Source organism: Salvelinus sp. IW2-2015, linkage group LG15 (assembly GCF_002910315.2).
Source record: "Salvelinus sp. IW2-2015 linkage group LG15, ASM291031v2, whole genome shotgun sequence".
NCBI classification, from domain to species: domain Eukaryota; kingdom Metazoa; phylum Chordata; class Actinopteri; order Salmoniformes; family Salmonidae; genus Salvelinus; species Salvelinus sp. IW2-2015.
In genome coordinates this window covers 24,654,423-24,665,332 of record NC_036855.1, presented here as the reverse complement: position 1 = coordinate 24,665,332, position 10,910 = coordinate 24,654,423, and the positions used below count along the sequence as shown (strand labels likewise).

Below are 10,910 nucleotides of genomic sequence, written 5' to 3'. Positions count from 1 at the left end.
CTCTGCCGGTGTCCACTAACATGTGTTTCCTCCTATCTCTACTTGTATAAGGTGTGTGCTCCTTCTAACCATGCTGTATATTTCTCAATCTATCGTACGTCGTGATGTGTTTGTGTCTATCTGTATAAATGTATCTCCGTGTGTGTCCTGTCTCTGTATATGCTTTATATATTCCTTGTGTGGTCTATACGGTGTAAAATAATATCTCCTTGTGTGTCATGTTCTCTGATAATATATTCTCCTGTGTGTTCTGTCTCTGTGATATGTAGTTATTCTTCCTGTGCTCGTCTATCTGTTTAAAATATATCTCCTGTTTGTCTGTGCTCTGTATTATCACTATCGTTTCTTCTTCCTTGTGCTGTCTTGTTCTTCTTGTATAATTGTATCTCCTGTGTGTTTCTATTTTGTTAAAATAATTAGTCTCTTGTTGTGATCTTGTCTTTCTTGGTATATTTTGCCCTTATATATCTCTCTGTGTTGGTTCCTGTCTCTGTTTATGTCGATTGTTCTTCCTGTCGTGTTCTGTCTGCTGTATCATCGCATCTCCTGTGGTGTCTGTCTCTGTATAAATGCATACTTCCTGTGTGTCTGTCTCTGTATAATGCACTCCTGTGTGGTCTGTCTCTGTATAATATATCCTGTGGTGTCTGTCTCTGTATAATATATCTCCTGGGTCTGTCTCTGTATATGCTATCTCACTGTGTGGTCTGTCTCTGTATAATATATCTCCTGTGTGTCTGTCTCTGTATAATATATCCTCCTGTGTGTCACTGTCTCTGTATAATGCATATCCTGTGTGTCTGTCTCTGTATAATATATCTCCTGTGTGTCTGTCTCTGTTATGCATCTCCTGTGATGGTCTGTCTCGGTATAATGTATTCTCCTGTGTGTTGTCTCTGTATAATGCATTTCCTGTGTGTCTGTCTCTGTATAATATAATCTCCTGTGTGTCTGTCTCTCTATAACTATATCTACCTGTGTGGTCTGTCTCTGTATATGCATCTCCTGTGTGTCTGTCTAATTCTCCTGGTTCCTGTCTCTGATATAATAGTATCTCCTAGTTGTGTCTGTTCTGTATAATGCATCTACCTGTGTGTCCTGTCCTCTGTAAATGGCATCTCCTCGTGTGTCTGTCTCTGTAAAATGTATCATATATCTCCTGTGTGTCTGTCTCTGTATAATATATCTCCTGTGTGTCTGTCTCTGTATAATATATCTCCTGTGTGTCTGTCTCTGTATAATATACATCCTGTGTATCCTGTGTGTCTGCTAATGCCTGTGGCAGCCAGTCTCTCTAGTGTGTTGAGACGCTGTTTTGTTTCATTACACGCCCCAGATCGGTGGATCTGTGTTTTGTCAGGATGTGTGGTGCTCAGGGGAATGACAGGTAAAATCCCCTTAATGATTAACCAGCAAAGCACTACACAACACAACATACAGCACCTGCTGGCCCTCGCACTCCCTCACTATCTGTCACTCTCTCTTCCCGCTCTCTTTACTGTCCCTCCCTATCTTTGATTCCTCTCTGTCTCTCCTCTCTCTGTGGAATTCCATGGTAACGGAATAGCACCTACACTCAAAAACCATTGATTTCAAAGTTTAACAAGGCCTACTTTTAACAATTTATGCATAACATTTTTCAAAAACACATTTACTGGAAATATTGTACAGATGCAAAGTTTGGTAACAGAATTTTAGTAAAATCTCCCACATTTACAAAAACTCTGCTTTGACACGACACATTGACTTTAAACAAATCTATTTTGGTTATTGAACTACAGTAAGTGAAGTGGATTTACAGCCGCTAACGGAATTGCGATGACGGAATTTCATCATTGTTCCCTTAGAAAAGAAATGCATAATTATGGATAGGTATGTCATTCTCTTCACAGTGATGTATCCTAAATAGGTACACAAAGGTATACATATGCAATATCCTCCTTTGCATGTTTGGGTATTATTCTACACACTGGTTATGATTTTAATGAGCTTTGCCCCCAATCCAAATTTCATAGACGTCTATGTTTCATAAGTTTGGACATCAAAGTACAGCACGGTAGAGCTCAGTAGAGTACAGTAGAGAACAACACCGCACAGTACAGTAGAGTTCAGTACAGTACAGTAGAGTTCAGTACAGTACAGTAGAGTTCAGTACAGTACAGTAGAGTTGGGTACAGTACAGTAGAGTTCAGTACAGTACAGTAGAGTTCAGTACAGTACAGTAGAGTTCAGTACAGTACAGTAGAGTTCAGCACAGTACAGTAGAGTTCAGTACAGTACAGTAGAGCTCAGTACAGTAGCAGTTAGGAACAACACCGCACGTACAGTAGAGTTCAGTACAACCAAGTAGAGTTCAGTAGCAGTCACAGTAAGTTCAGTACAGTACAGTAGAGTTCAGTACAGTACAGTAGAGTTCAGCACAGTACAGTAGAGTTTCATCAGTAAGTAGAGTTCAGTAAGTACAGTAGAGTTCAGTACAGTACAGTGAGTTAGTACAGTAGTAAAGAGTTCGAGTACAGTCACAGTAGAGTTCAGCACAGTAGTAGAGTTTTCAGTACAGTACAGTAGAGTTCAGTAGAGTACAGTAGAGAACAACACGCAACAGTACAAGTAGAGTTCAGTACAGTACAGTAAGCAGTTCAGTAACAGTAAAGAGAGTTCAGTACAGTAGTAGTTCAGTACATGTACAGTAGAGTTGTACAGTCAGTAGAGTTCAGCACAGTACAGTAGAGTTCATTACAACAGTACAGTAGAGTTTAGTAACAGTACAGTAGTAGATAGTAAATACAGTAGAGTTCAGTACAGTACAGTAGACTTCAGTACAATACAGTAGAGTTCAGTACAGTACAGTAGAGTTCAGTACAGTACAGTAGAGTTCAGCACAGTACAGTAGAGTTCAGTACAGTACAGTAGAGTTCAGTACAGTACAGTAGAGTTCAGTACAATACAGTACATTTGTGTACTCAACTCTAGTGTGCTCTGTTGTGTACTGTTCTGAACTCTACTCTACTGAACTATACTCACATTTTCTTTACTGAACTCTGCTCTATTGTAGAGTACTGCAGGGGTCTGCGTTTTTCACATAAGAAATATCTTGTTGCGTTTTGTAAACGCAGATCTAAAATGKTTCTTATTGTAGTTTCTGCTCGGCATCAGACTCATTTTGTGCTTCAGTTGCGCTTCTCAATTCAGATGAGAATTCACAAACGGCATTCATTCAGGAGCCAGCGCTTTGACTAATGTCTAGCTACTTTTCCTCTGGTTCTTTTCTTGGTGTTGCCAACTTTTCTTCAGTAAAATGCATTCACTTCAAGCAAAACATTAGGAAATGTAGCTGGCTACATTTTTGTTGTTGTTGTTGTTGTACTTTTACCCCTTTTTTGTGATATCCATTTGGTAGTTACAGTCGTGTCCCATCGCTGCAACTCCCATATGGAGTCAGGAGAGACGAAGGTCAAGAGCCATGCATCCTCCAAAACACGATCTTGCCAAGCTGCACTGCTTCTTGACACACTGCTCGATTAACCCGGAATCCAGCCGCACCAATGTGTCGGAGGAAATACTGTCCAACTGGTGACCGAAATCAGCTTGCAGGCGCCCGGCCCATCACAAGGAGTCACTAGAGCGCAATAGGACAAGGAAATCCCGGCCTGCCAACCCCTCGCCTAACCTGGACGATGCTGGACCATTTGTGCTCCGCCTCATGAGTCTCCTGGTCATGGCCGGCTGTGACACAGCCTGGGATCGAACCCGGGTTTGTAGTGAGGCCTCAAGCACTGCGATGCAGTTTCAATGTGGCACTGTCATAGGATGCCACCTTTCCAACAAGTCAGTTCGCCAAATGWCTGCCCTGCTAGAGCTGCCCCGGTCAACTGTAAGTGCTGTTATTGTGAAGTGGAAACGTCTAGGAGCAACAACGACTTAGCAGCGAAGTGATAGACCACACAAGCTCACAGAACGGAGCTCTTGAATCGCGGAGTAACGTCAGCACAATAACTGTTCCTCGGGAGCTTCATGAAATGGTTTTCCATGGTCGAGCAGCCGCACAAGTCTAAGATCACCATGCTCAATGCCAAGCGTTGGCTGGAGGGGTGTAAAGCTCGCCGCTATTGGACTCTGYAGCAGTGGAAATGCGTTCCCTGGAGTGATGAATCACTCTTCACCATTTCACTAGTCCGACGGACAAATCTGGGTTTGGTGGATGCCAGGAGAACACGACCTGCCCGAATGCATAGCGCCAACTGTAAAGTTTGGTGGAGGAGGAATAATGATCTGGGGCTGTTTTTCATGGTTCGGGCTAGGCCCATTAGTTCCAGTGAAGGAAATCTTAACGCTACAGCATACAATGACATTCTAGACAATTCTGTGCTTCAAACTTTGTGGCAACAGTTTGGGGAAGGCCCTTTCCTGTTTTAGCCTGACATTGCCTCCATGCACAAAGCGAGGCCCATACAAAAATGGTTTGTCAAGATCGTTGTGGAAGAACTTGACTGGCCTGCACAGAGCTCTGACCTCAACCCCATTGAACACCTTCGGGATGAATTGGAACGCCAACTGCGAGCCAAGCCTAATCGCCAAAAATCGGTGCCCGACCTCACTAATGTTCTTGTGGCTGAATGGAAGCAAGACCCCGCAGCAATGTTCCTACATCTAGTGGAAGGCCTTCCCAGAAGAGTGGAGGCTGTTATAGCAGCAAAGTGGGGACCAACTCCATATTAATGCCCATGGAATGAGATGTTCGATGAGCAGGTGTCCACATACTTTTGGTCATGTAGTGTATGATGGCCATGTATCGAATTTGCAAAAAATACCTTGCTTTTTCATTGTAAGCTAATTTACTTGTGTGGCTGCCAGCCAAATAGCGAAATGTAAGTGTTAGTTGTCAGGGGTCTTTATATCAACATTATTGTGTTTTGAATTATGTATTTCTAATAGCTTTTAAGGCTTTTTCTAGTATGTGTTTTCTAAGACCCCTTTTCCATCTGTTTGATCAGAAATCAAAGCACTTGCTTATTCCACATTTTTAGTCTGGAAAATATTTTTTTGTATGCCTTAATAAAAAAAAAAAAAATAGACTCTTTGCTTTCATTTGACACCAGATTTGATATGTTCCTATGGACAATTTTTGGTGCTTATGGGTCCTTTTACATGGAAATGACCGTTCTCTCTCTTACTCTCTTACTCCCCCATCTATTTCTGTCCTTATCTCTCTCTCTCAGCTTCTGCTGTGCCTTGACTCTGTAATTCCTGGGCCGTTGCATGGCCTTGCCTCCCCACAGGGCAGAGAGATCAGCATGGATCTTGACTTGCTCATCAGCAGACTCACAGTGGTGTGACCCAGTTATAGCTGGAGCTCTGGGCCGCTGGTGCTCGCTGTAGGCTGGGCTGTTGACAAACACTTCTCTTCCTGTGGCTTTGCATGACTGTGTCCCTATCCGGTCTAAAATGGAGCCAGGGAAAAGTTTCCCCAAAGTTCTTGTTTAGGATGAGCTTTACCTTTTAATCTCGGAACCCAGAACTAAATCCTACGTGTACGCTGGCCGGCTACTCATGGCTGGGGTAAACATGAGAGACTAGCTTTACGTAGGCCAAAGTTGAACCAGTTGGAGCAGTGATGCTGAACTGATCCTGAGGCAGAGCTTAGAGACAGTAACTCTAAACTTTCCTCAGAGCCCAAAAGTGAGTTTTCGGTCATTTCAGGACAGAAACCCTGAACATGACTGTGTTCAGTTAAGGCCTGCCAATGTCTCTGGTGGTGGTGTGTGTGTGTGTGTGTGTGTGTGTGTGTGTGTGTGTGTGTGTGTGTGTGTGTGTGTGTGTGTGTTTGTTGGTGCAATTGGCAGAATACTGCTGTGAGAGCTGGTTCTGGCAGTGGGGGCCAGGGGTCAATGAGGATGGATGTTGGGGACACATTTCGGTACACACACACACACACACCACAGGGCGTGTGTTGTATTAATCCCTCAGAAGCTGCTTGAGCTTAGCTGTTCTCACCATTACAGGAGGTCAGTGATCTGACATATCACCAGGGAACTGCAACGGATACTAAGTAACTTATGTCTGGGACTTGGACAACGGTGTACAACCAGATAGCCTACACACAGCCCATCCCTTCCCTGTGGAAATGTCTGTTGTGCTCTGAGTGTGTTCACATTCAAATGCGCCTTATTCGGTTGCTGAGGATAAAGGCTGTGAGCTGTCACTGATCTGCTGCTCTGCTCAACAGCTTGTCTGCCCTCAGTGAGGGGTTAGACAAACACCCTGGTCCTACCACACGACCTAATAAATACTAAGAAGACTGAATTATCCCAAGACAACTATTTGTTTGGTTAATCATATTACTCTTCTTCTGAGGATTTTAAAGATGTCATTCACCTCTGTCTCTTCTCTGATGATAGGCCAGCAGCTACAGTTTGCTCATACTAATGATGATTATTGTAAATGTGGAAATGAATTGGTCCAAGCAAGGCAATTCTCTTCCCGTTTCTCTCTCTCTTTCTCACTGTCGTCTCTCTCCCTTTTTCTCTCTCTCTCTCCCACCCTTTTTCTCTCTCTTTCTCTCTGTCCTTTGTCCTCAGTGTTATTCATTGTTTGGTTTTGTCCATTTATAGGGGCTTGGAGTCACACAATGGCCTCGTTATCCAACATTCTGTGGCCCAATCAAAGTGCAACACTAGTTCCTCTGCCCAGGACACACACAGTCACTCCCTCAGCACAGCCACCAGAACATGTTGAGTGATTGACGATACTGTTCTCTAGTTTGTGTATGTTTGAATGTGTACACATACACCGTGCTGGCTGTATGTGGAAATATGTGCAGTGTGCACATGCTGGGGACAGAAAACACTGTTACACAGAAGGCTAAAATGGGCTAGAGACAGTAAGCCAAGGAAGGCTCTTGACTGTTTCATGCCTTTCAAAGCCACTATCTTTTAACTTCACACTGCATGTGTTCCTATTTCTGTCTCTATCCCTCCGCCTCCTCCCTGCCCTGCTTGATAGCCTCCTCCCGCCTGTACCTGTACCTGAGCCTGTACCTGTACCTGTACCTGAGCCTTGCCACATCGCCACATATCTAAATAATGAGGTGTTTCGTCATGTTTATCAAGCCACAAGTATGAAGCGACTGCATACAGGAAGGACATTTGCACTTCAGTGTCTAGTCAGACATACAGTAGGCTAGTGGTAGAGACAACGCATTGGGATTTCACTACTAATCAGCCTTTCTCTCTGTTTCTGTTTTTGTCCCCGTCTCTGTCCCTGTGTTTCCATATCTGTTTCTGTGATTTGTTCTGTGATTTGGTGTATCTGTGTCTCGTCTCTGTCTGTCCCTGTGTCTTTTCCTGGTCTCTGTCTGTCTCTGTGTCTTTGCCCCATCTCTCTCTGTCTCTGTGTCTTGGCCCCGTGTCTCTGTCTGTCTGTGTCTTGGCCCCGTGTCTGTCTGTGTCTTGGCCCCGTCTGTCTCTGTGTCTTGGCCCCGTCTCTCTTTATGTCTGTCTCTGTGTATTGGCCCTGTCTCTCTCTCTCTGTCTGTCTGCGTCTTGGCCCCGTGTCTGTCTGTGTCTTGGCCCCGTCTCTCTCTCTGTCTGTCTCTGTGTCTTGGCCCCGTCTCTCTGTCTGTCTCTGTGTCTTGGCCCCGTCTCTCTCTCTGTCTGTCTCTGTCTTGTCCCCGTCTCTCTCTGTCTGTCTGGGTGTCCCCCTGCAGGACTCAGGCAGAGATGGCCCATACATGTCGTGGCACTATCAACCTGGCCACAGCCCATATCGACACGGAGGATGCCTGTAACATTGTCCTGAGCAGCGGCGGTCGCACCTACCACCTGAAGGCCAGCACTGAGGTGGAGCGCCAGAGATGGGTCACAGCGCTGGAGCTGGCCAAGGCTAAAGCCATCCGCATGATGAACGACCAGTCTGGTAAGAAGACGTGTTGTTTAATAATGTTATGATGATTTAATATAAAGGGACTTCCCGCTGTGAGTCCTGTATTTGTATTTCATTATTTAGACCATCATTGTAGAAGAGAGTTTACTTTCAATTTGTTTAACTAGGCAAGTCAGTTAAGAACAAATTCTTATTTACAGTGACAGCCTACCCCGGCCAAACTCTCCCCTAACAACGCTGGGCCCATTGTGAGCTGCCCTAAGGGACTCCCGATCACAGCCGGTTGTGATACAGCCCGGGATCGAACCAGGGTCTGTAGTGACATATCTAGCACTGCAATGCAGTGCCTTAGACCGCTTCGCCACCCGGGAGTCCTAACAGGCTAAATAAAGGTGAAGTAGATAGATTACTTTGCAAAGGAATGGGAGAAGGAGGTTATATCATTGTTTACAGAGAGCGGGTTTATGTATTGTGTGTCTTGTTGACAGGTATGTTAGTTTAGTTGAACAAATTCACAGTCGGTAAAAGGTATGTCACTCACTTTATGGTCCAACATGTTCAGAATGTCACTCTGTCCCGACAGACGGGCTATGCTCTGGTCTCCAGTGTCCACTGGTATTTGTGCCGGACGTTTTGGTCAACAATCTTACTAGAAAACTCTTTGGGGTCTCCATTGTGGCCACATGGGGGCAGTGTGGTCCTCTCTCTCAATAAGGAGGTTGGAACGTGGAAGACAGACTACTACTGTATGCTGCTACCGTTACCGTGAGAACCAGCCGCTCATTCAGTCTCTTGACAACAGAACTCTCTCCTTTCCAAGAGGACTCATTCTTGTTGCTTGTGATTGGTGTCTGTGGTCAAAAGGCTGTGGGAAAAGCCTGGGAGGGCCTTTCTTCTTCACATTTAACCATGACTGGCAGTAGCCCAACCCCTGCCTGCTCTAGTCTAGTCTACTAACTACAGTGCACAGTGTCCCTAGAAAGACAGGCTATATATTCCCCTGACCTCCATTTTAAAGTCAGCTCTCTAATTTTAGAGTGATCGCGTGAAACGGGGAGAGAGGCAGGGAGGGAGAGAGAGAGAGAGAAAGAATACAACTTATCACTTATCACTCACAATTAGACAGGCACAGTTTTGAAAAAGTTTTAACTGTGTGTTTTGTGTGTTTACAACATTAGGCTCTACCCTATGTGTTTGTGTAGCCAGCCCTGAGTGTTTGTCTCTGAGTGTGTCTAGTGCATAGGTCCCCTCAGTCTCAGGTGTGGTAATGGAGCCGTTTCTGCTGTCTGTCTGTCTGTCTGTCTGTCTGTCTGTCTGTCTGTCTGTCTGTCTGTCTGTCTGTCTGTCTGTCTGTCTGTCTGTCTGTCTGTCTGTCTGTCTGTCCGTCCGTCCGTCCGTCCGTCTGTCTGTCTGAGGCTGAGCCCAGGGTGGGTGGTGAGTACTAGACACCAACACAGCGCTCCCCTGTAGACTCATTAACCAGGCAGGAGAGGAGAGCCAGTGAAACTCGGCGCGCGCGCGACACACACTCTTAGAAAATAGGGATCCAAAAGYGTTCTTCGGCTGTCCCTAGGAGAACCCTTTTTGGTTCCAGGTAGAATCCTTTTTGGTTCCAGGTAGAATCCTTTTTGGTTCCAGGTAGAATACTTTTTGGTTCCAGGTAGAATACTTTTTGGTTCCAGGTAGAACCTTTTTTGGTTCCAGGTAGAACCCTTTTGGGCTCCATGTAGAACCATCTGTAGAAAGGGTTCTACATGGAACCCTATAGGGTTCTACATGGAACCCTATAGGGTTCTACCTGCAACCAAAAAGGGTTATTCAGACGATTCTCCTATGGGAACAGCCAGAGAACCCTTTAAGGTTTTTTCTTAGAATGCACAAACATACACACATAGATAGAGACCCACACACAGATATAAAATCAGTGGTTAGTTTATTAGGTACACCCATTTAGTACTGGGTCGGACCCCCCTTTGCCTCCAGAACAGCCTGAACTCTTCGGGGCATAGACACGTTGGTATCAAGGGACCTAACGTGTGCCAGGAAGACATTCTTCATGCCATTACACCACCACCACCAGCCTGTACTGTTGACACCAGGCAGGATGGGGTCATGCTTTTTACGCCAAATCCTGATTCTGTCATCAGCATGACGCAACAGGAACCGGGATTCGTTGGACGAGGCAATGTTTATTCACTCCGCAATATTGTCCAGTGTTGGGGATTGTGTGCCCACTGGATCAGCTTATTCTTGTTTTTATCTGATAGGGGTGGAACCCGGTTTGGTCGCCTGCTGCAATAGCCCATCCGTGACCAGGACCGACAAGTTGTGCGTCCCGAGATGCCGTTCTGCACACCACTGTTGTACTGCGCCATTATTTGTCTGTTTGTGGCCCGCCTGTTAGCTTGCACAGTTCTTGCCATTCTCCTTCGACCTCTCTTCAACGAGCTGTTTTTGCTCACAGGACTGCCACTGACTGGATGGTTTTTGTTTGTAGCACTATTCTCGGTAAACCCTAGACACTGATCAAGTTCAGTCAGGAAGGCTGGTCTGATTGGCTTGTCACTTTTAAGTCATCTAGTAAACACATATAATTCACATCTCTTCCTATCTCACTCATCAGCATAGTATTTATATAGTAGTGTTTATAATAATAACTCACCAGCATAGTATTTATATAGTAGTGTTTATAATAATAACTCATAAGCATAGTATTTATATAGTAGTGTTTATAATAATAACTCATCAGCATAGTATTTATATAGTAGTGTTTATAATAATAACTCATCAGTATCAGTATAGTATTTATAAAGGTGGTGTTTATAATAATAACTCATCAGCAAGTAGTATTATATAAGTAGTGTTAATAAATAATTACGATAACAGTATAGTATTTATATAGTAGTGTTATATATAATAACTCATCAGCATAGTATTATATTAGTAGTGTTTATAATAATAACTCATCAGTATAGTATTTATATAGTAGTGTTTATAATAATACTAAATCTCATCAGGCATAGTATTTA

At 44.3% G+C, this 10,910-nt stretch overlaps 1 protein-coding gene across 1 annotated transcript in view; it reads left to right on the top strand.

Annotated features, from left to right (window-relative positions):
- LOC111974333 (oxysterol-binding protein 2-like) overlaps positions 1–8,804 on the top strand; it is a 22,763-nt gene extending 13,959 nt beyond the window's left edge. The window contains exons 2-3 of the mRNA XM_024147516.2: positions 7,706–7,914; positions 8,746–8,804. Of these exons, the coding sequence (XP_024003284.1) occupies positions 7,706–7,914; positions 8,746–8,804 (268 nt within the window). The remainder of the gene's footprint in view (positions 1–7,705; positions 7,915–8,745) is intronic.
- The last annotated feature ends 2,106 nt before the right edge of the window (positions 8,805–10,910 follow it).